A 24,888-nucleotide genomic window follows, 5' to 3' on the forward strand; every position below is an offset into this window, starting at 1 on the left:
AAGCCCCTGCTTGAGGCAGGATCATCCCTCTAAGCACCCCAGACCATAGTTTCTCAACCTGTGGTATGCGTACCCCTGCGGGTATGCAAGACAGGCAGGGGGTATGTGGGTGCCCCAACACTTTCTCTCTCGCCCTCGTTCCCTCTCAAAACTGTGGCAAAAAATGTGGTGCGCTGTGCATTGCGCGGCACTGGGTTCAACCCTCCTATCTTTGGCCAACATCACCTCTTGCGCTTGCACCCCTGGTGTAAAAGGTGGCAACCCTCCCCACACCGGATCAGACATCTGTCATATCCCGGCTTTATGGACACAGCTCTTCTTCCAACACGAGCCTGCAAATATAAAATCCCCTGGGGACTTGAGTGTTGGGATACTTGTTAACATTTTCAGGAGTTAGGGGGTACTTGCTACTTTAAAGGTTATGAAACACTGCCGCGGACAACCACAGTAACCTCGGCCAGGTGAAGCGTGAGCACCACCCCGTCTCTCCTCTCTCTTTCCGCAGCGCCCGGCCGGAGCACGAGTGGGCTGGGTGCGCACAGGGGCCGTGCTCGGAGGCGGGGGAGGCGCTGGGCGCCCCGCGCGGCCCGCCCCGCGGCGGGGCGGAGCCGGAGTCGCGCCGGAGTCGGAGCAGAGCGGTGCGGTGCCCGGGGGCACGAGCATGGCAGCCATCAAGAACCTGCAGCTGTGGTGCAAGCAGCAGTGCGAGGGCTACCGGGACGTGAGCATCACCAACATGACCACCTCGTTCCGCGACGGGCTGGCCTTCTGCGCCATCCTGCACCACCACCGGCCCGAGCTGCTGTGAGTACCGCCCGGCCCCGGTCCCGGTCCCGGTCCCGGTCCCGACCCGGGGGGATGCTGTCCTGCAGCCCCTGGAGAGGCTCCCTGGCTTCCCTGCCTGCTTTCTTTCCCATCCTCCCTCAAACAGAGTCTGTAACCCGATTTTAGGCTGAATGCGGCAGCACCTGGCAGCGTGCGGCGTGGCGTGGCACAGGGCAGGGTGGTGCTGAGCTCCCCCTGGGCTGGACGACACCCCTTGGTCGAGCGCCGTGCCAGCGCAGAGCTGAAAACCTCCCAGCAAACGGCTTGTCTCTTCCCATTTGCACGCTTATGTATTTATTTTCCCTCTCCTCTTGCTCTGGTTGTGAAAGGCTGCGTGGCTGAGCTGTAAACACTTAAAACCCCGGCCCTTCTGTTGCAAAACAAGTTTAAACACCAGTCCGGGAATGTTTCCTTCTTCTGCAGTTAATGTTTGCTTAGGCTCTGCTTTCCGTGCTGAGCCAAATGGCAAGTCCACCACTTATTAGCCGGGAAGTAGATGCTGTTTCAAAAACAAAACTTAAAAAACAGCCCTGGGATTTTCCAGGCAGGCTTCTTCTCTGCCGGGGAAGTTTATAGGAGCTGCTTTGGAGAGAGCCTGTGACCTCTCCTCCTCCCCATGGAAACAGGGAGAGTGTCTGCTTTCAGAGGAGCTCTTTGTTAAGGCAGGAGGGGCCCAGACAGCGTTTTAGCAGCGCCTGGACGGCTGCAAATTGCTTGTTTCCACATTTAGAGCCTGGTCCTATGAGACACGGCACTGTCCGCTCCCCTGCCTTCATTGTGCACAGAAGCTCGCTTCCTAAAGGCTGGGAGTTGCTTAACACCTTGTTGTCCCGAGAATATTTTAGAGGGATGCGTCCCTCTTCCATGGCAGGACCTATCAGGCATGGGTGAACTGGGTGGCTGCCCGGGGCCCGGACAGAAAGGGGGGCCAAAAACGAAACAAAGTGCAACAACAAAAAATCATTATTTCTGGCAAGTGCTAGAAGTTTGCCCTGGGGCTGCCAGGAGTCTAGTTATGCCCCTGCTGCCCATGCTGTGGTGTTCTGGGTGCTTTTTTACTTTGGGGCTGGTAGGAGAAGAGGGAGAACGAAGTGAGATGGCACAAAGAAGGTTTCCCTGCAATATTAATTCAGGCCTTGAGTAGGGACATATTCACCTGGCTTTGTGTTGTTTGATTATGGCTTCCTGCAGGTCCTTGAGCTCTGCCTCCCTTGCTCTCTGCTGGTTTGGTTTTGCATGTGGAGATCTCTCCTACAGGCATGTTCTCCCTTATGAAAATCCAAAGAAGCAACCACCTGTCCCCCCCCCCCACCTCATATTTCTGTGAACTGTGCTGTGAAGTGGCCACAGCTGTAGCATAAGTAACAACCCACTCACCTGCTCCCTTTCTGCAGTTTACTCTCTTCTCCTTTATTTGATCAGGTGCCCTGGCGTAGCCCTATGCATCTCCAGCCATAGCTCCTTGTTTGCTGTCTTAGAGGTTCTCTGCATGACTCCCGAGGTTTCCTTTCTGTTCTGTTATCTGGAGTCAGTAAGATGGGAAACATGGGGAGAAGGGTTTATTTGAACAGCAAACGCTCACAAAAAGCCTTGCCAAGTCCTGGCTGGTTTTGCACGTCCCACCGTTGCAAACCTGGACACTCGGGGGTTACAGGCAGGGACTTGGCTCTGTGAAAAGTCCACTGGGGTGGTGTATAAGTCTTAGGCTATATGCCTAGAGCGGTGGGCAGATGCACTTTAAATATTCTTCTTCATTAGAGCTACTTGGAAAATGTTCCTTGGGATTCATCTGTGTTTTTGCTAAACTGCTGTTCAGCAACTTCTGGAAGCTTTTTGCCCAGCTGCAACCAACCTTATTTCAGATGTGGCCCTCCTCAGACAGATGAGCACAGGGCTGTAAATGATGCTAAGCCTTTCAGCTCCCATCGTGTTGCTTGTGTGAATTTGAGCAGAGAAACGCAATGAAGCAGGGCACAGTGCTGCTGGAAGGAAGTCCCAGCCTTTAACACCTGGCGGTTGCGGTTGTAGGTGGTCACAGGTACCTCTGAGCTAATGGCCCAGGTATTCCTTCACATTCCCAGTAAAACAGAGTTTGTAAAGCCCACCCAAGCATTCGGGAGCGTTTCTCAGGTGAATTGCTAGCAGGGAGGTGGGTTGTGCATGCATTTGTGTGTCATTTATCACGGGGGGGGGCCCTGAAGTAATTTCTCCTGTCGTTTCTGGGAAAAATCCTGGTAGGAGATTTAAGTGGATTGGAAGCATTGGAAGTAAAACTAGAGTGGGATAACTGGTATTTGGAGAGCACTGTATGCTTGCGACAGAGCTTGCTTGTGCATGCAGATCACTTAGATCAACACCGTCGCCGCAGCAGCAGCAGGGAGAATGTTGTAATGCCGGGTTTTTCTCTCCCGACCTAGGCAGATGACATCTCAGGACTGGTGGGAGATGCAGGAAAGGGTGCTGCTTGCTTTAGGACACTTGGGGAGTAGCAGCTGATGAACCTTTGTGTTAAGCTGTTTCTATTCTGGGGTTTGGAGTCCACAGGTCAGGCAGGAGGCTGGTATCTTTCTCTCTCCTTTTTTAAACTCTTCCTGTTTCCTGCCAGAGAGCATATGGAGAATAGGATAACTTTCAAAGTAGCTGATGTCGGTTCTGTGTTATCAGTGCACATGGCAGGCTGTATATGGCCAGAACTGCGTTTCCCAGTCACTCCAGGACTCTAGGGCAGATTGGACTTTGATAAAGAGGTAACATAGGGCTGAACAAACAAGGAAATTCAGTTCCCTTTCATCCCAATAAAGGAGCACTTCTTATCTTCCCCCAACATGCCCTTTCACAGCATCTCAGAGACGCTTGAGTTCATTGATGGCTGAGGAACAGAGCCAGAGTATTAAGTGATTGCTTGTCAGAGAAAGGGAACTTTCCTTGTTGGTATGATTTCTAAGATACGAGCTGTGGTGTTCATAACCTTGGCATCGGCCACTGAAGGCAATGCCATTGGCCACATTGGGGGTTTCTGACAGTCTGTACCAAAAAGTAAATCAGAAAACCAAGGAACTGAGCTCTCTCTTTAGCTCTATTAGCTCCAGATGTTGTGGAGAAGTTTTGCTGGCAAGGTTTTGATTAAGCTCTTTCTTCCCCTCCATCTCCCTTTCAGCCTGTGGATATTGTTCTTTCCCGGGTTGTGAAATGGCATGACTTCCCCTGTGTGGGAATTTTGAATGGGTCTGACATCCTTTGAACACTAAAGGCTGAGTAACATTAGGTGACTGGAACTGAGGATCAGTGGAGTGTTGCCTGCACTTCTTCAAGAGAGGTTTGCATGGTTATCATCAGCGAGTGAGATCAGGCAAACATGGGCAGCAGGGGTCTGTATGTAGATCCTGCAGATAGGAGTGGAGTGGGTAGCGCTGTAGGACAGACACAGGTGACTGTACCTGGGGACTTCTGACTTTAGTGTGCGGGTGGCCCTGGCGGTAACTACCCTGGAGTTTGAGAGCCACGGTGAGTTTGCTTAACAGTACACAGAGCCAGACTATTTGCTTTTACTTGCCCAGCCTGTCTGAATGACCTGCTTACCAGCCCTGAAATCAGTAAGCCATAGATAGCACTCCCAGACACCAACTCCCTTTGGGCTGGGTCAGGAAGGGAGCGAGGCACTGCAGCTCTGAACATCGCAGTGCCTCCTGGGCATCTTGGCCCGAGCAGAGCACAGAGCCTAGAGTTTGGTGACCAGGCTCCTTGCACGTGTGTGGGGTGCAGGGTGCAGCATACATGATTGTGCTGCGTGGAGCTGCCAAGAGCTGGTGGTAGAGAAACTCCAAGGATGGGGTGGGTCTGAAATCCTGCCCTGCTGAGTCTCCAGCACCTTCCTTCACTAGTGATTCCTAACTTAAGCCCTCCTTGGTGGGGATGCCTGTGGCCTTTCCTTCAACTAGTGAGCAGGGCGCACTCTTTTCTTTTAAAACAGTAAAGAGTCCTTCTGCTTTCATGATAGCCTCATGGTTAGTGCACTCAGGATGTGGAAGACTTACATGTTTGGTACTCCTCTCTGCCCAAGGGGACTCACACAGGTATCCCAAGTGCTCGACATCACGGTGTCCAAAGGTGCGGGCAATCGCTCTCAACCCTTTCTATTGGGGCTGGTTCTACCTAGAAGAGTTGAAGATGTGTTGCCCTGAGAAAGGGAGTAAGAGTGACGAGGACTGGAGCCTCTTCGTTACCTCGGGCACCTGCGAGAGGGAAGGCCTGGGTTGCAGTCCTGGCTCCAAGGGCTGTTTCTGTATTTTGCATCCTTCTGCATAACTGAGCAGGCTTCAACCGGAGGGGCTGGGGGTGGCACCATCCCATCACATGCAGGTGGAAGAGGCATTGGCAGCCACTGTATTTGTGCAAAGTGAGGAGCGCCTCCCAAGTAGAGCCCACAGGGGAGAGATGGGGACGCGCCATTCATGGATCCCAACGGGACTTTGGTGTGAAGTAGGAGTCGAGCTGTGCAGTGCAATCAAGACCGAGGGCTTCTGGGTATGTGGAGACCTGAGACTTCAGGTATTTGGAGAACTTTTAAGTTCAAATCTGGAGCTCTCTGGGGACTTTCAGTGCCTCCAGGGTTTGGCAGGAATCGTATGGGGGTTTTCTGGATCACAGTTATGGATTTAGGCAGAACTTGGGTATCTCAGTCCCTTTCTGGATCTGACCTTTTGTCCTCTGCAGGCTGGAGGGCGGGCATGGACTGCAGTTCAGGGGTGTGCAAATTGTGCTTCACCTGCAGAAGGGGACTCACCTTGGCTTTTCAGAGGCCTGAGGCAAAGTAAAGCTTTGCAGAAAGTGTGCAGCTCCTTTTTCATCTGCAGTTACATGGTCTTGAGCTGGCCTGTGTGTGACTTTGTGGCTGAGAGGTTGGGAGGGTTGTGGGCTGGTGGGTGTGCACAAGCTGCTTGTCTGCATGGGCTCCTGTGCAGTGGCATAAGGCTAAAGCTGCTGCTGATGGAACGGGCTGCAGGCTGCTATAGGCACGTGGCTGCACAGAGCACGGCCTGCTGCTCCTAGGGAGCAAGGTAGAAAGACGCGCAAAGCCAAGCCGCTTAGGTCATCCTGACCTTCCCCACGGGCAGCTTCCTGCTCTTGGTCGCGGCGAGTAGCTGTGTCGGTAGATCCTGTGGCTGAGTTGAAGGAACAGCTGGGATTCTTCCTAAGGAAACACCTGTGCCGGGGAGGGACTCTGAGACGGGATGAGCTGGAGCCCCGTGGAGGTGGCAGGGCTGTGGCAGCAGATTGCTCATGTGGAGCAGGGACACAGGCTGCCTCTCTACTCAGGAAAGAGTTTGTGCCCTCAGGAAAAGCTGTGGCTACAGGCTCCCCATACAAACTCCTTTTTGCTCTCTTTCGCCACCCCAGTACTTCCTGAAGGGCCGGACAAATGTTTCTCCACCTTCCCCATTAACAGAATTGCCCGTTTCTTCTCAGTGGAGAAATCTCAGGCTCTGGTTTAGTTTTCCCGTTGTATTAACTTTGCTTCCTGAGGATTACGGGTCTATTGATCCAGAGGACAATTGCTATAACGGACTAAAAAGAGCATTAGCAAGTCGGCTCCCTGAGGAAATATTATATGTCATCTAATTCGTGTGACTAGCTGATGAGGGATCTGTTCTGCAATAGGGAGACGAACAACTGTGGGGGGTCTTAAGGTGGAAACAGCAGCCAGCCCCACTGTATAGGTTTTGTTCAGAGAGAAGTGAAGATTTCTTAAATGCCCCTCATTAGAGAGACCTGAACTTTTACCTCTTGCTCGCATCCCAGTTTGATTCACCCACTCTTAGTGTCTTCACCCCTATCCAAAAATGCAAGGGGATGAAGTGGAGGGGACAGAATGTAGCTGAGACTGAAATTTGATTTATTCAGCACTATTTTAAGCCTCTGGCGCTGGTAATTTCTGTGCATGCCCCACAGCTGTGCCTAGACAGGTTGAACGATACAGAGCAAAACCTGGATTTGTCCCAGTGCTGCAGTGCCTGTCCATTGCCAGTCCAGCCTACCTGGGCTCCCTACAAAAAGACCTTATGCTTAAGCTGCTACTGTTTGCTCTTTTCTCAGTGTCCTTAAAAACCAAATTTGTGTGTCCTTAAAAACAGAGAGACCAGACTTGGAAAACAACTGTTAGGTCATCTTGTCCAAAGCCTGTGAGGCCCAGACTTTTCCCTGCATTGTATTCTTAAATGATTCAAGTGATAAGTCTCCCCTCGGGGGATTAATCTGGTCTGACAGATTCTGCTGTTAGGGAAAGTTTCCCTTTAGTGTTTAACCTAAATGTATCCATGTGGCTCTTTGATTGTGAGTAGCGACCAGCCTGCAGGGAAGGGAGAGCTAGCTCTTCGCGCTGGCATCACGCATGGTATGGAACTGCCCATGCATGCGGGGTGTTAAAGTTGTACCCATGGCCCACCCAAGTTCTTTTTCCCAGGGACATGAATGATAGTCTGATAGTGCTGCTGTAGCTGTAATGGTCCAGGGAATATGCAAGAAGCAAGATGTATTTGGTAATATCTTTTATTGGACCAACTCAGTAATAAGGAGAGATGTTGGACAAGCTTTTAGGCACAAAAATACCCTTCCTTGATAATGGGAAGATGGTTTTGATTGGTTTGTCTGGGATGAACCAGGATGATTTTAATGACTGTCATGATGTGTTGGGACTTCCTGCCTCAAGACAATGGAATAATGAAAATAATAATAATGAGTCTCAAGTCAGGAGTCCATTTGGACAAGGAGAGAGGGGAATGGCTTTGTAAGTCTTGCCTGATTTTATAATTGGGATTTCTTCAGTGGTTCTCACTCCATTCAGCTTACCAGTTCCCATGGGTGATTGCTCAGCTGTGCCATGGAAATAGGCATTCTTGATCTAGACGTGTTGAGCAGAGATATGGTGACAGTTTGTGGCACTGATGAAAGGAAATGATTTCAAAGAAAATGTAGTTGGATCATTTTGAAATCTGAAATAAATGATTGGCTGTTTTCAAACCTCTGTTCACTGAAGGATGAATCTTGCTGCCTCTTTGGAACAAGGCCATTGCTTTTCACTTATTAATAAACCTCTCTTATTTGGTGCTTAATGACCCACGTTCTGTATTAAGTAAATAAGGAACACAGCTTATCCCTTATTTTCAGTAAAGTTTGTGCAAAGGATCTTGTGTTGTGGGGCAAACTTGTATATTCGTACCATGAATTGGGAGTAAGCTTTATCCTGGATTTCTCACGTGGTTGTGCTTTGTTCCCTTGAAGTTAGATGGAAAATGGATGGTGTTTTTTTTAAAAGGAGGCTGATTAAGAGCTTGAGGAAATCCAAGCAATTGGTTTATAACTGCAAAAAAAGTCACACGAATATTTCTTCTTTTTACCCTCCTGATTAATTCACGTGTCCTCTCCGCTGTAAATATTTTGCTTTAGTTCTGCAACCCCATAATGTCCTAGTGGTAGTGCGTAAGAACTATGGTAGATGCCAGGGAGCATATTGAATAGGGGATACATCATCCTAGAGGTATCCGATTCAGTGCTCTGCCTCTACAGCATCCATTTCTGCCAGTGTTAGAGACAGAATAGTGGGCTAGATAGTCCACTGGTTTGACACTGTATGGCACTTCTTAAGCGACTGGTTACAAACCTGGAATCAGATAGGTTAGTGTCTGCATCTGGGCTGAGTGACTTCATTGGTGGATGTGAATGAGATCACCAGATTGACTGATGCTTTTTTAGTCTAATCTAAGTGGACCAAGTTGGACCAGCTGCTTCTATGATGTACATGACTCCTGTGGTCTCAAGAAGTTCATGAGATTTGCAACCGTTCGAGCAAAGCCTTGAAGAAGGGAGCACCACAGTCAAGCCTCCTCTGATGTAGGAAGTCGGTCAGGGACTGGCAAGTCTGAGGGAGGGACAGGGACCTATGTGCCACTGTTTTGGGAAGTGCTGTTCCTGGCAGATGCTGTGATCTGTCTGGCCTCAGGTGTCTGTGGTGGCATGGGGAAGGAGCCAGGGCTCTATGAAGGGATGAAGGAAGTCTTCACCTCTCTCTCTTGCTGCAGAACCCTTGACTTTATACAGGGGCTTGGCATAGCCCCCCTCTGCATGCCTGAGGGTAAGGAAGCAGGCACTGGATGGCAGGGTGAGCCAGAAATGTTCTTGCAGATGGCTGTGCTGGCAGGTTCCACCGAACACCGTTGTCCTCATGAGAGCTCCCTGTTGCAGGTCCTTGTCCATCTGGAATCGTGGATAAAACCTGCTGGGGTTCATCTCCCAGGCCATCTCCCAGTGAATCGGACTCCAAGGGGCATGGGAAGCTGGCATTGAGGCAGGGCACTCTGGATCACCAAAATAAAGCCTTTCTCCTTTTTCTGTGTTGCAGAAACTTCAACTCCCTCAGCAAAGAGAACATTTATGAGAACAACAAGTTGGTAAGTGGCGTTGACCCTTTATGCCTGTTATTACCCCTGGCATGGTCTGTCCCGGACTGTTTTGCCCTGTAGCATGGGGTGCTTTGAATGCTTACCCATGCATAGATCAGATTCCAGTTAACTAGCAAACTTGACACATGAACTACATTGAGCATGACGTGCTTCCAACCACTTTGGCTCATTCTGTATGCATCTAATTTGCTGTTTGAAAATGGTTGCTAAAGTGATCTGGCTATTTTAAAGTACCCGGCAGCCATTTAGGTTTCTTTACTGGCTGTGTATTGGTACCTGTGTGTGGGAACTAGGTTTTTAGGGGAGCCACTGCATTGCTGTATCTGGTTTACGTGGAGCAGAGCGCTCTGCCAGCCCTCCATTAACAGTGAAAAGGGGAACAGCTTGTGCAGTGCAACATACTATGGATTGCTCCATCCTCAGTGGCTCCTCTTGCAGGGGGGAAGCTTTCCTATGCTGCTTGCCAAGATCCTTGGATGAAAGTCATTTAAGAAATGCCACGTTTCATTCAGCTCCCTGCATCTGACATGGCCACAGACACAATTGCAACCAGAAGAGGAAGAGCCTTGAATGTGGTGATGAGAACAAGGCCAGCCTGGTGGCTTAGTGGCAGTGTGCATTGATGCTCCATGAGTCCACATCTTTTAGGGCTGTGCTCCTGGGGTTGCCACTGTATAATGGGGTGGGGTTGGGGTAGTGGGGGAGAAGGAGGCGGGACAATAATCCTGTAACCCCAGCCTGGCCCTGGCAGTGAGTTGGCTTCAGGTAGAAAGTAGCTGTGATATGTCAGGGCCTTCAGAGATGGTGGAAATCATCAGGTGAGGGCAGGAGAATGGGAGGTGTCCCAGAAAAATAAAGGGATGATTGAGCTCTCCCCTGTTGCTGGCTATTTAATAGAAATACTGCTACAAGGAGTCCTCTTCCTGTCCCCTCTGAGTTGACTTGCTCCCGCTCCACGTCCCAAAGAGGCTTTGTGGGGATGGTGGCCTTCTTGTCCCCAAGGTGTCTGTAGGGCAAATGTTGACTTCCTTGCTGGGGGCAGAACAGGGATTCTGCCTGCCTGGGAGGGGAGGCTCCAGAGACCAAGGCAAAAAGGCTGGAGGTTGAGGGAGAGGCTTTAATATCCTGACCATGTGCTGTTTCCTGAAAACAAGAGTGGGGTTTGAGGTAGTCTGAGATGGTTCCTGTTACCTCTCTGCACCCTGAGCCCTGCACAGTTATGAGCTGCTGAGAGGCAGTGAAGTCCTGGGGCCCCTGGCTTTCACAAATGTGCTACTTCAGGATGGCTCTGCAGCTTCCGTTGTCCCTCCAGGGAGGGCTGGATCTCAGGCCACCCACCCACTCCCTGCGCTGGAGTCAGGAGCCAAGCGTGGGATGAGCGATTGAAGAAAGGAATTTTCCCTTCCTTCCCCAGAAAAAGAGAGGATGAGGGTTCAGCTGTTGCTGCCTGGCACCAGCCCATGCTGCCTATCGGTCCCTTGGAGCGAGCTGGGATAGGAACAAACCCGCAGCTTGTTCTCTTCAGAGTTTAAGGAGCCTGAGTCCTTTTAACCACTTGCTGGCTGACACGAGCTCTGCATCTGGAAGTGCAGCAGTGCTTTCCTGGTTGCTGTGTAGGGCCAGTGACTCTGTCCCTATATTCTCACCCACCTTTTTTTTAGATCTCCCCCCCCACCCCCCTGTGCTATGAACAGGGTGTGAGCACAAGGGGTGTTGTGCATGGGAGGGACGGAGCAAGAGAGTGTGAAAGCCATGGTGTGAAGGGAGGGAGTGTGTGGCTGGCTGATAAGGCGTAGCCAAGCCTCTCGCTCGGAGCAAAACTGACAGAGGCTGGGGGATATTTTTGTTTTTAATTCAGATTTTTTTTGTTTTTAATTTGGATTTTAGGCATCGCATTGTGTCCCTCTCCCCCCTCCTCTTGGTGGAGAAAAGAAAGAGGTGGCCTTTTTGTCTGTATTCTGAGGATAGATGGGAAGGGCTGTAACACTAGATCAGGGGCGGGCAATTATTTCAGGTGGAGGGCCACTTACTGAGTTCTGGCAAGCCACAGTAGGCCGCATGACAGGCAGCCAGGGGCAGATAAATATTAATTTTCTAAATTTTTAGGGGCCCTGTGGGCCAGATTGGATGTGGCCCGCCAGGCCATTCTGTCCCCGGGCCGCATTTTGCCCAGCCCTGCACTAGATTGTGGAAAGAAGAACTGGAGGAGACCTGTTAAGAGCGGGCTAGTACATTTGGAGAATATCCAGTCTGCAGCAGTTCTCGACAGGGCACCATCAGCACTCGGGGGTTGCATGAGATGGGACATCGTTGTCCTTTTGTTTCACCATCTTAGCCCTCCTCTTCCTGTGACCGCCTCGCTCTCCCTTTCTGTTTTTTTTATCCCCGTTCACACCTCGCTCATTGGGAGTGCCTGGGTACCAGCCTCTGCTTCACAGAGGCACCTGAAACAGCTGCAGCTCCACAGTTTGCATTCACATCTGGATGCCTGGATGCCAGGGCACTGGGCAGTTGTGGGTGGGTTGTCTGCCCAGAGGGCTGGGTCTTGGGAAGGATGCTTTGAAGCACTGGAGAACTAGTAACTTCCTATGTATGGCTGATCTTTCCCATTTTGTTGGGTAGCTGTGCTGTCTATCTGTCTTGTGAAATGAACTGTAGAAGCCACCACAGTTGGTTCTGTTAATGGAAATGCTTCTGTGTTCTCCGTGCCATCTCCCTCTCGCTTCCAGGATGTATCCATCTTTCTCTGTTCCTTAGCGTTGGTCTCCTTAGCATCCTCTCTTTCATCTGTCCTCTTCCTTCCTTCACTGGTTAGCTGTCCCTGTCACTGTGGTTTCGCTGCTGTTGGTTACCTGTGCTAGGGAGATGACCCAAGGTAGGCTTAATTGATTCAGGCTCTCCCCTCCAGTGTAGACTAACTGAAACAGAGATGCATAAGCAGTGGCTTACTTCATCAGAAAGTAAGCTGCTGCTTACAAAAGCTTATGCATCTCTGATTTGGATTAGTCCATAAGTTGCAAATCTGTTGTGCCTTCTGCCTGACTTCAGATGAACACGGTTAACTACCTGTCTCTCTCCTCCAATAACATTTTTAACATGCCCCTTGTGATAACAGGGCTCCAAGTTGCCTTTTATCCCTCCCTCTCAACCCTTCCTGCCTGCCTGACTTTTTTCTGCCTGTGTTCTTGGATTTTGTGACTATTCATGGGACGGGGAAGGGTCTGATTTTTTGCAGAGTATTTTCATCTGCTATTGTTCAGCTTCTGCTGCTCAAAGACGTCTTTTTCAGGGACTTTATTGCTCAACTGGAAAAATCCATTCCAGGCTGAAACTTGCCATATAAGGTTTTGAGCTGAGGAAGGATTTTTTTGTTCATCCAATGCCAAGGGGGGGTGCTGCTTTTGTCCCTGGAACTCAAAAAAAAAAAAAAAAAAAAAAAAAAAAAAAAAAAGAGAGAGAGAAGGAAGACTGAAGACATTTATTTGTTTGCTTTCCTTTGCTCCTTTTGGGAGACGGACAGGAGTAACGCATACAGCACCAGACAGGGACTTGGGAGACCTAGGCTCTACGCCCAGCTCTGTCATTGGCCTGGCAAGTTATATTACCGCCCGCTTCGCGAAATTTGAATATTGGCACTTATTTCCCTAGTAAAAGTCCTTGAACTCTACTGGTAAAAACAGTGCGTGTTTGTAGGTGTAGGTGTTGGTGGTTGTTTAACCCCCACTTGTCTCCATTAATGTCCACTGCATTGCAGACCTTGGTACTAGGATGGAGAACTTTCATGGGCTGCAGGGAATGATGGCAGTGAGAAAGTCAAAGGCCCAGTTTCTAGGGAGCAAAATTGTATTCCTGTAACACTTGGATTTATTTCTCATAAACCCAGTTGCATCTGCACCTTCTTTTGTACGCCACAAGCATGCACCTGCCTGCTGGGAAAGTCTGGGCGGTTCTCCTATACCCAGCAGGGCACAGGGTCTTTGCAGCCCATGGCCACAGAGCATTCCTTCAAGCATACGGAGAATACCCTGAATCCAAGGAGAAGATGGGAGTGGTCAAACACAGCTGGGACTAATGCGGGAGCCATCCAAACTGTACATTAACAGCACTTCTACCTGGTTGCAAGAAGAGAGCCATGTGCCAGGCTGGGCTGCGGGCCAGGGTGACACTGCCACAGCTAATTGACTGGAAGCCTGTTCTACATCCTTATAGTTAAGAGTGTTCTTGGAGAGACCCAGTGGAAAAAATGATAATTCTAATACTGAAGCATAGTGGCTGTTTGTTTCTTCTAAACAGGGGTCATTGGCTTATACATCAGGCCCATTATATTCTTGTGTCCAAGTTCAGACAAGAAGGGCTCCAACAGAATGAGTGTCTTTAACGCTTTCACTCTTGCTCTCTGCTGTCTCCTTCCCACGTCTGTGTTCTCTGGAGTGCTGCTATCACGCTGACATACTGGTATTTTGAAGGGGAAACAGTTCCTGGGAAACCAGGGAGGAAGAGGGCTGGAGAAGGACCTTGGCAAAAGCCAAGTGAATCTGAAAGAGTCAGAGTGGCCCTAGGCAGATTACTCTCTTCCTTACTCTAATAAAGTCTCCTCTTCAGTCTTGGAAGAAAGTAGCTCCTTGCTGCTTACCTTGCCTTTGTCCAGTGGCAGCAGTGCCTAGGGTAGCCCTGGGGAGAATTTTTGTCCTAAATGCCTTGTATGTTTGACAGTCCAGAAGTGGCTGGTATTACTGACAACTGCGTGATCTGAACGTAGACTGGGGAGCCAGCAAAAACATCATGCTTATCCTGCCTCTAAAACTGGCTCCTCCTGTGACCTTGGACATGCGGCTTCATTTTACAGCCTGGAGTTTTCCCACTATCAGATAGGGGATCGCATGCCCTTTGCTGGAGGTGCAATGGTTGTAAAATGCTTTGGAAATTAAAGACCTAGTAAGTGCCAAGTGCAGTCACTTGCCACCTTACTGCCACTGGGAGCATCCCAGGTAGGCTGGAAATGGGCAAGCCCTGCTTGGAAACCTGGGCTGCCATGTCTTTTTCTCCTGGGCCTTGATCCCACCTCTTGCCCATGTGCAAATGCAAACGGAGACAGACGGAAGGAAGAGCAGGGGAAACCCAGGTGAGTTCTGATGAAGCAAGTTAAGACCAGCTTGGCAGGCAGGATTTTTGGCTTTCTGCCTGTCTCTGTTTCATGGCTGGAAGCCATGACTCAGCTGGCTCCTGTAACAGCCGCGTGATGTAGGAGTTAAGCTAGTGCAGCTGTTCCTCAGTAGAGCTCTCTTCCAGGAGGGCTCTATTTGGTCTGGTGCTGCTTTGCCTTGAGTTGGTTTCTCCTGCCATAGAGCATCTCCATTGACTGTGCTGGGACAGACCCTTGCTCCCTGTGTTCCCACTGCAGGCATTTCAAGTGGCTGAAGAGCAGCTGGGGATCCCTGCCTTGCTGGACGCTGAGGATATGGTAGCGCTGAAGGTGCCCGACAGGCTGAGCATCCTCACATACGTCTCCCAGTATTATAACTATTTCCATGGACGATCGCCTAGTGAGTACCTGCTCCCCCTGCTTTGCTGGGTCTTCTGGACCCCCTTGTGCTCACATCCACTCCCAGAAGTCTGGAGAGGGAAAGCTGTCAGCCGTCCAGCAGATCAGGTGGACAAACAAAGACAATCTTTTTTGCCTTTGTACATGCACCATCCATGCAGAAACAGGAGCTAAGGAGAGCTGAGTCTGTTCTGATGCCCGGACTGAGTGTTCGCTAGTCCTCAGACTGACTCTTCTGTGAAGGGAAGCTAGGGACTCTCAGGGTGCAAAATCTGTCTTTGGGCTAAGGAAGGCATAGGTAAACCAGGCCCTGGCAGGTGTCCATCTTCTCTCTACATAGTTCGGGAAGGACTGAGGCAGTAGGGTTTACAGCACTGGTTCAGTGTAATGGAAGCACATGGTGGTTTCTGGATTAGGGAACTGGACAGTGGGGAGGGAACGAACCGGCACCAGCTGGGAAGGATGAGCGTGTATATGAGTAGGTGTGTAGAGCTGTGGGGGAGGGCCAATGGCAGTGGGAGAGGAGGAGTGAGAGGAAAGGTAGAAAGTAGTGAGCGTACAGGGGAAGGGAGTATGCCTTGTGTTGGCTCAGGGTTGCCAGTAGTTTGACTAAGAGGCTAGATGAGATCTAGTCAGGTGCCTGATAAACCCATCTTGCACATATGCCATGATCCAGAGGATTTACGGTTGCCCACCAGATGATGGAGGAGCATGGGATGGTTTGGATAGGGATGATCCTGCTTCAGGCAAGGGGTTGGGCTAGATGACCTCCAGAGCTCCCTTCCAGCCCTACTTCTTTATGACTCTCTGGGGGAGAGCACCGTCACCGGCTGCATCGCTTCCTCTGTCAGCTGCCCCAGGTTAAACCGAGCCAGAACCTTGGTTTGAAACCCACTGAATTTGGGCAGTGCCAGCGGGCAGGTGAGGGAAGAGGCAGGGTCTGAACTCTACACTTCAGTTCAGACTTTGTGGCTTGAGCCTTTCTCTCTAATTCTAAAAGTTCAGTATTTTTGACCCTCAATTTTTACATCTTCATTGTTTCCATTGAGCTCTAAAATCCATCTCTCTGGCATGTGGGTTTAAAAAACAAACCCTGCACACCTAGCAGGGGGTGGGAGACTGGAGAGGTGTAGTGCAAGCACCAGGACCCTGGTTGCTGCACAAGTTCAGAGCTTTACTTACAAAGGGGCAACAACTTACTGACTTAAAGGAAGGCCTTATCTACTCCAGGAGTACTTTGCTGCCTGGGAGTGCTGGCTAAGTGCTTTGTGGATGCAGTTGTGTTAGCACAGTTGTGCTTTGTACCAGTATAAAAAGCCTCATCCTCCCCAAGCCAAGCAAGCTTTACTAGCGAAAGGATAGACTTGCCAATATACCTATACCGATACTAGCAGTTTCTGTTCATCCCTGCCACAGCAGTGCCACACTTAATACTCATGACCTTGAAGCTATGCTGCCAGAAGCCTGTGGTATAGATGTAGCCAAAGTTATACTGCTGGAAACACATTTGTACCAGTATAACTGCATCTACAGTAGGGCTGTTACTGATATGGCTGCACTGGTAAAAAATTTGCTGCCCAAGTTGACATAACCAAGGCAGTTAAACAGAAGTCCATTTTCTCTTTCTGTGGTGACTGTAAGTTCAGCTGATATGATTGTGTTTCTGTGGGGCTCGCAGCCCATCTTGTTAAGTGCCTCCAGAATACAGTTATAGTAAAACCTAAGTGTGAAACCAGGCCTAAGGGCTACGGAGAACATTATACCCAAGTAACAGAGAGTATATTCGATGGCATTTATCAGGAGCGCTGTTCTCTACCTTGTTTAAAACTAGTAAAAATGAAATAATGCAATAAACCAAATTCCTGTTTTCCTCGAGGGATGTGCCTGACTTGGTAGAGGTTGAACACCAGCTGTAGAGGACAGATCAGAATCATAAATACCCAGTAGTTTGGGGTGGGCTGTGGAGGCAAAAGCTTCCCTCCCCTGCCATTGCTTGTTTTTAAAATACTTTTCAAGGAGCAGAACGTTCTCTCGCCCTCCTCTTCACCTCCCACCCCCACTTCAATTTTTTTTTGGCTTGTCTTTGTTTTCATTTTTCATCATGGATTCAAACAAATATGCTGTGGTGCGTTTGAGCGGCGTGGTGGGAATCATGCCAGTTTGGGGGTCCTTGCTCCCATTCTTAGAGGGACTGGCCTTACCACATCATTAAAAGCTCCACATTTTTTTTTTCCGCCCCAGTGTCCTACAAAATGAGAAAGCTGGGGTGGGTGTACGTATCCAGAACCGCAGGCTGGGGAATGTGCCCTCTGACTAGGAGCAGGCGCCACGTTCCACGGACCGTGACCCTTTGCCTTCTGCATCCTGTTTATTACATAGGCTCCAATGAAGTTTTGCAAGCTCAAGACGAGGGACCAGTTGATGTTTATTGAGGTCATGCATTGACATTAGAGCAGGATGCCTCCTTTCCCTGTCCTGGGTTTTGGAAACTCATTAGGCAGAATCAGTGCAAAGTGAGCGTGTAGTTGGAGTCTAGACCTTTTGCTGTGTTGGGTGTCACCTGCAATGCTGTTCCTGTGGTGAAATGGCATTTGCTGTTTGTTAGGATAGCTGCCCGGGTTTCCTTTAAAAGAGGCTGCTTTTGTCCAGCTCTGAGATTTGGGCTTTTTCTCTCCTATCATTCTCTTACCCCTTTGTCTTTCTGAAGGAGAAGGAATCTCTTTTCAGAGGGATCATCATTCACTTGGCTATTTAAAATGGAAATTGTGGCTAGGGAATAGTTTGTTGCCAAGCCGCACTCCGGTCCTGAAGGAATCTGGTTCTGTATGGGGGCAAGGCATGAAGAAATATTGACTCGTGGAGATATAGGGCTGGAAGGGACCTCTGGAGGTCATTTAGACCAGGCCCTGCTTGAGGAAGGATCATCCCTAGCCAAACCATCCCGTACAAATGCTTGTCTAACCTGTTCCTAAGACTCTACAAGCAACCTTCTCGCAGCGGCTTAGAGGGTGAGATACCCTCACCCCCAGCCCTGCCACTCGGGACCGTAGTGCTATCCTACACTGGAAACCTGACTTTTTAGTGAGTCTCTCCCTGCCCCTCCTGAGGGCAGGCAGTTGTTCTCTAGCCCTAGCTAGACTTTTGGCCATGATTCATGATTCCCTTCCCTCTCCTTGCACTTCTCAGGGTTTAGGGGGTCTTTTTCACACACTGCACAAAAGAGAGAAAGGAACTTGTTCTCCTGTGTGTAGTGTGGGCCCAGGCCTGTGCCTGAGAGGTGGCCAGCCTGTGGCACATGTGCCACAAGTGGCATGGGCAGCCTTTGTGCGGTCTGTGGCAGATCAGGGAGGGAGCAGAGAGCAAAGCAGCAGGTATGTTGTCTGCAGAGGAGAAGACGGGGGCAGGACGGGGCATAGTTTCTTTCTCCTTAGACTCTACCATGATGTCTCGAAGTTTCATGTTTTCCTTTCTCAAGGATCACTTTGTTTTTTTTCTACCTGCTTATGGGGAAGCCTGTTGGCTTTTTGAGGACTTTGTAGGAATGGAGGTATTTACCATGTGTCTTGGAAGGGTTGCTGTGCCATGGACTTCCTGTGGGCAGGTCAGTTAGCCTCTCAGTGCCTTAGTTCCTCATCTGTAAAATGGGGATTAGAGCACCTCCCTCTTGTTCAAATGCCTTCACGTGCCGACTGCGAGGCATTTGGATACTGTAGTAAGAAGTGCTGAGTATCATTGTCTTGCCCAGGCTATACGGCTAGCAATCTGAAGGGAGGTGGTCTTGTATCTCCCCCTATGGAGTTTGCCCAGGAGTTGGTCCTTCAAAAAAATAGTCTCCATATTTGCTTAGTGCCTGACAGGGCCCTGTTCAGGACATTTGGTCATTACTGTAATATAATTAACTTTCACACCAGTGGTTGGGTCTATGTTCCATTGAATAGTTTTCCTCTCTCCTTCCTGCCAGTCGGTGGCCTGTCTGGAATCAAGCGGCCCTCTTCTGAAGTCGGTGGGGAGCCAGCTGGGAAAAAAGTAATCTCCGAACCTGTTAAGCCAGCCCCCACGAAGCCATCACAAGCCTATCCACCACCTACTCCCAAGACAGGACCAGCAGTGCCAGGACAGGATCTGCCAAAGGAAAATCCTCCTGTGACAGCGGTAAGAAAACATTACTCTTTAACCTTTCTGGAGGAGTCAGAGACTCATCATCATAGTCTGAGGGTTTCCATTAGCTGAGGGTGGTATCTTGACTGTCTCTGTATAAGCCCCTGGCTCTCCCATCCTGAGATTAAACCTGGGACTATGCTTATTATAGATGGACTCCACACCCAAGGTGACTGCTTGTTGGCTGCTGTTCACAGGCAGTTCAGTCCTACGGCCATTGGACTAGACATCTCATTGATTGCTGATGGACTATACCAGCTGGCTTTTTAGTTGAGACTCCTTACACTGATTTAGATTGTAGGTGGTTGGGATTTCTCCAGCAAACATTCAATTCATCCAAACCCAACCCTTTGCTGTCTTGACCCCTGTACTTCTGCTCAGGAGAGTGAATGTAGCCCTCACCATTTCAGAATAGCCAATAATCCGGTAGTCAGGTGCCCAACTAGGCGGTAGGAAATCAGGCACCAGTCCCTGTCCTGCCAGATTGAAACTGGGACTTGCAACTCAGTCTCCTGTACTGAGCACCCAACCACGAACCTGTTGGTAGTTCTGAGGCCGAGTTCATCTTTGTCTCTCCAGCTGAAGCTGCCCCTCTCTAGAAATTCAGCATGTCCCAGATCAGGAACTTGCTCTCCCACCTCCCAGGCATCTTTCTAACATTGCTCTTGTGTACATTGAATACTGTTGGCCACCACTTCACATTTTTTCCCCTTTCCTCTATGCAGAAAAGGGTCCTGGCAGAGAGCAGTAATGTGCGTAGCAGCAGCTGTGCCATCTGTGGGGACCATGTGCACCTGGTGCAGCGACACCTGGTTGATGGGAAGCTCTATCACAGGAACTGTTTCAGGTATGGCCCTGGCAGGGGATGTAGAGGTTCATTCCTGCGGGAGGGTCAGCATCTTTGGGTTGGAAGGGGTGCAGCACTTGCTGTGCAATCCTTTCCCTTATTCAGCACCCTGTTAATCATGGGGCTTTGCTGCGTTTCACCTGCAGTGAACTTTTGGAGACTAGGAAGGCAGTTTCCAGGATGGTAAAAAGGCTCCTCAGATCAGACTTGGTGGGGTAGGCCTGACTTGTAGTGTTAGAAACCATATGCCTCTGTGGAAGCCCCTCTCCTGGTTCACTTGTTACTGGTAGCATCAGGCTCCTCATGGGCTTGTGGTACAAATGTCCATACCTCTGGGAACTCGCAGCACTGGCTCATTGCCATCAGCACCTCTCGTTCTACAGGCTGTGATCTGAATGGTTCACTCTTTGGTGTTTACACGGGGAATACTTCATTGTGCATGTAGGAGAGTTGCATGCATTTCCTCACTGAACACATAGTATGGCCCTTACAAGTACCCCGTGTCCCTTTCTTCCCTGTGTTGGCTCTGGAGTTGTCCCTGCAGGCTCTTGCTGAGTTCACCTGACTCTCTGGAGAATGTTTCCTAACGCTTTCTTGCAATTGCCCATAGATGCAAACAGTGCTCGAACACGCTCCTCTCTGGGGCCTACAAATCTGGGACAGAGCCTGGGACATACATCTGTACCAGCCACCAACAGCCAGCCAGAAGCACAGGGTACCATCCTGCCATTTCAGCTAGCGCTGCCGCAGGGGCTTTCCAGAAAGCGGTGGACTCCAAGAAGCCAGCACAGGTATCGGCCAAAACAAGCCAGGCAAGCAAAGACACTGCTTTCACCTCCGATTCTGCCAGTTCCACCAAGCCATCTGCTGGGAGCAGCCCTGGCTTTAAAAGTCTAAATGCTCCACAGTCACCTCCTGCTGGGAATAAATCAGATCAGCGTGAAAGTGCCGCATCACCTTCTTGGATGTCTTTTGCAGCCAAAACGCAGCAAACCCGAGAGAAGTTCTTCCAGTCTGGTTTGGGTGACTCGGGACCTTCGATTAGCAAAGCGCCAGCTGCCAAAGACCAAGTTGTTAATTCACCTCCCTCTTCAGCAGGTGGCAAAGCTGCCTTCAGCAAAAACTTTTCTGATGTACATGGAGGCAGCAGCGAGAAGGATAAAGCACGTAGTTTTCTCAGGCAGGCTCTCCCTGGATCTGATGCCTCTACGAACAGGCCTGGAGGGGTCACTACTGCTGGCTTCCAGGCCCCCAGCAGGTATGAACTTTCTTTTGCTCCTATCTCCTGGCTGGGATAGCAGGCCAACCCAGGAAATAATGGGGCATTACTAGGACAGGGATGTCTTGCCAACCCCAGTAGGCTAGACTGTGCTTTTGTGGGTGGTGAGGGGAGGGGCATATGGAAGATAAACTCCTATTACCATGCTCTGGAGGGGCTGATTCAGGGGTTTGGGGTGAAAGTTAGTAGAACAGACCTTAACTCTGTAAAGGCTCATTGGACTCCTGTTTGCAGCGCCAAGCATTCTTCCACTGCCTCCCGCTGGCTGAGCCCTGATCCAAAAGTGCAGGGCAACAAAACGGGTCCCACAGGACTGAGACCGGCAGCAATCCCAGAGCCTGCGCCCAGGAGTCCAGCCAACAAGATAGGAGGTGAGGCTGCCGCTCAGCCTGGAGGGAAAGGCTGGATGGGTAACAAACCTGCAGACTTCGGTCGTAATTCAGACGGGAAGAGCCCCAAAGGTGAGTGGCTTGTTCCCTTGCCGTTTGAGGTGGGTGTTCTGTTAGGATGCTCCGTGTGCTTTGAGACTTTTTTTGCAGTAGAGAACTTGCTCTGGGGCTCTGTTCGGAGGCCTAGACGAGCGATTCTCAACCAGGGTACCACAGCATGGCATTTAGCTCTGGGAGTTCATGGCTTGCCCTATTGCAGCCCATGGAGCATTTGACACCCAGCCGCTGAGAAGTTGGACAGCCCTGGCCTAGACTATAAGGGTGTTGCTTGCACTTTTACCCTGCAGCAATCGCCAGCGCACAATCGGTCTCCAGAGCTCTGGGATCTTTGGCTCAGAATGGATCCATCTGTCCCTGTAAAGGAGTATTCATGTGATATTCCTTCCAGTCCAGGCCTTAATAGACTTTCTCATTCAGGAGCTGAGATCAGAAATGTGGTAGCTGCCATACTATGTTGTCTTGGGATCTCAGCAGACCTAGCAAGCTATATGGTGATGGGAGACAGCTCGGGGAAATCTTGAGGCGACTTGGGGATCCGGAAGGTGGTATATTCTGTCCTCCAAATCAGTAATGAACTAACTCTCAGCACGATGCCTTAAGCAAGGTGATGCTGAAGGTGCCATCCTCTGGGTGAGATGTGAAATTGCTGTCCTGACCGCTTATGATTGCGTGCGTCTCCTTAAAGAGGAGCAGTGTTTAAGTCCGATGTCCTTGATAAATGTATGCTACCGGCCTGTGTTTTTTCCCTGCCGTTTCATCTGGGATGTTCTCCACATCCTGCTCTAAGCAGCCTGTTTTTCCTTTTGCTGTGTGCTGTTTACCAGCTGCCTCATAATCTCCAATGTGGATGTATTTCTGTAGTGGATGGGAGAGGTTTAAAAGTGTTTGGGGATCAGTTAGGATGAAAGAACCTTTTTGCTGTACAAGCTAGTTGTTATCTGTGGGTCATGGGAAGCTGCCCTGAACAAAGTAGGAACAAAGGAGCACCAAGCTAATCTTAAACTACTTTGAGTAGTATTGGCCTCACTTCTCTAACATCAGAGTAGCTCCCTCAGGGGTTATCTCCTCTTTGACATCCACAAGAAGCCTGGAGTTGCCTTACCCAGGTTCTGCAGAGGGGTACATATGATTTGTATTGGATCAGCTGTTTGGGTCAGTCCTAGACCTATTCGCTTCATGTTTCTTCCAACAGGAATTGTGGACAGCACTGGAGATAAATCTGAGAGCCCGGCAGAGTGGAGAACCAAGTTGAAGCCCGTGTCCAACAAGTGAGTGTAGCAGAGCCAGTGGCTTTCAGCGATGAGTTGAGTGAGGGTGTATCTGAGTGTGCAGCAGTACACCGCTGTGTTTGTGAACACCCTCGACCAGCTGTGTAGCCCCAGGGCTCGCGTGTGTGAGTGAGCAGAGCTCTCACGTCACGCTTTTAGTTCTTAAATACTTGCTGTAAAAGACGAGGAGAAGCCACAAGAAGAGCTCCTTTTGGCTTTTGCTTTTGAGGGTTATGGGGAAGGTGAGCTTCCCTTTCTCAGCTCAATGCACCCGAATTGGCTGAATCTTTCTGAGGGAAGATCACAGGTGGTAAAGTCCAGGCCAGGATCTGGCAGAGGAGCAGTGTCCTAAGTTCTACTGTATTTCCTTGCAGAGCCTCAGACCAGGGTGTCCTTAAGAAGCCTACAGATACCTCCAACGTATTGAACACAGCAGCAAGCCTAGCACAGAAGGAGACTAAGCCAGCTTCATCCGTTGTCTCACCAGCAAATCAGAACAATGGTAAGAAGGGTGTAGGCACAGTATGGAAGGAACCTTACCCATCACTTCTCCTGTGTCGTGCCATTTGCAGGTGTGAATCTGGGATACCAGAAGTATGATGGGAACATTTCCTCTTTGTATTCACAGCATCCTGGACATCTGTCTCCCCCTGTGCTGTGGTCTAATGGGCTCTGTTCTTTGAAGGGTCCAGTTTCCACTAGTGGAGGGGGGCGTAGTCTAGCCTCCTCTTAGCTGGGTTGAGAGGGTGAAAAGCATAATTCCACCTGCTTAATACTAGAGGTGCACCGATACATCAGTCCCATATCAGATTAGCACCAATATAAGGAAAATTGACAGTATTGGCAATCAGCTTTTTTGCCTGACATCGCTGATAAATGCCCCATGCAGGCAGCCAGGAGTGCAGCACAGCAGCATGGAAAGCAGCCGGGTCTGGCTGGTAAGTCTGTTGTGAGGGGAGGGGGGGGCAGATTGAGGTCCCTGTGGTGAAGGAGGGAGTGAGTCTGGGGCAGGTGCTGCACAGCTGGGGTGGGCTGCAGGACAGAGCTGCAAGGGGCTCATCCGGGAGGCTCGGAGGGGGTGGTGGCTCCCATGGCTATGCGCACCCTGGGAGGACATGGTGGGGGTGGGGTGTGTGTGCCTGGATCTGTGTGTGGGGTGAGGGCAGGCTGCTGCTGCGGGCTGGGGTGGTGGTGGGCTCTTCCTGGCAGGGGCGTTGGGCTGGGCTGCACTCAGGGCAGGCAGTGGTGATGCTGGGAGGGGAGCTACAGCGACTTTTGGGCAGTACCCCACCCCATAGCTCCCCTCCTAGTGCCACTGCCACCTGCCCCAAGCACAGCTTGGCCCAGCCCCCTGCCGGGAAGAGCTCAGCACCGCCCCACCCCAGCCTGCAGCAGCATCCCATCCTTGCCCCACACACAGATCTGGGGTCACAACCCCCTTTGCCCTCTCAGGGTGCACATAGCAGTGGGAGTTGCTCCTCCCCCCCGCCCAAATCCCCTGGATGAGCTGCTTGTGGCTCCATCCTGTGCTCTTCCTCAGCTGTGCAGCACCTGTCCCTGCCCTACTCCCTCCCTCACCATGGGGACCTTGATCTGGCCCTTCCCACTTGCCCATTCTCCCACAACAGACTTACCAGCCGGACGCTGCTCTTCAAGCTGCCTGACTGCATATCAGCAATCGGATTGGTATTGGCTGATTATGGCTCATTAAAAAGCAGCCATCGGAATCAGCCTAAAAAACCTCTTTTGGTGCACCTCTAAATACCATAATTGTAGAACTGTCTCTAGTCCTTTATCCCCATCACACGGCTTTCCCCAGGCTTTGGTCCAGTGGCATTTGTGTTGTGTGGGATGTTTTCTCTCCAGTTTTTCACAGGGGTTTCCCCCTTTTCCTGGAATCACTTGCAACTGCTCGTATACTGTCTCTAAAACCTGGGGAGAGTAATGCCCTGATGATCAGTGCTACAAGTGTGAGATGGCACGTGGAACTGGGAGGTGAAAGCTGCTTCAGTATGTCCTCTGGGGCCTGAAGGAGAACTGCAGTGGTAGACCTGGAAATTCAGG

At 50.3% G+C, this 24,888-nt stretch overlaps 1 protein-coding gene across 5 annotated transcripts in view; it reads left to right on the forward strand.

Moving 5' to 3' along the window:
- Positions 1-604: 604 nt before the first annotated feature.
- Positions 605-24,888, forward strand: part of MICALL2 (MICAL like 2) — a 35,668-nt gene continuing 11,384 nt past the window's right edge. The window contains exons 1-9 of one of the 5 annotated variants that reach the window (XM_006030698.3): positions 605-804; positions 9,221-9,269; positions 14,683-14,824; positions 18,785-18,975; positions 19,707-19,828; positions 20,439-21,086; positions 21,342-21,568; positions 22,749-22,824; positions 23,199-23,326. In XM_006030698.3, coding sequence (XP_006030760.1) covers positions 662-804; positions 9,221-9,269; positions 14,683-14,824; positions 18,785-18,975; positions 19,707-19,828; positions 20,439-21,086; positions 21,342-21,568; positions 22,749-22,824; positions 23,199-23,326 — 1,726 coding nt within the window. In that variant the 5' untranslated portion in view covers positions 605-661. Of the gene's footprint in view, positions 805-2,272; positions 2,353-2,564; positions 2,887-9,220; positions 9,270-14,682; positions 14,825-18,784; positions 18,976-19,706; positions 19,829-20,438; positions 21,087-21,341; positions 21,569-22,748; positions 22,825-23,198; positions 23,327-24,888 lie in introns of those variants that run through there. The other 4 variants (XM_025212372.1, XM_025212371.1, XM_025212374.1 and 1 more) reach the window with 4 other exon arrangements.

The sequence above is a fragment of the Alligator sinensis genome, unplaced genomic scaffold, assembly GCF_000455745.1.
Source record: "Alligator sinensis unplaced genomic scaffold, ASM45574v1 scaffold1517_1, whole genome shotgun sequence".
NCBI lineage: Eukaryota > Metazoa > Chordata > Crocodylia > Alligatoridae > Alligator > Alligator sinensis.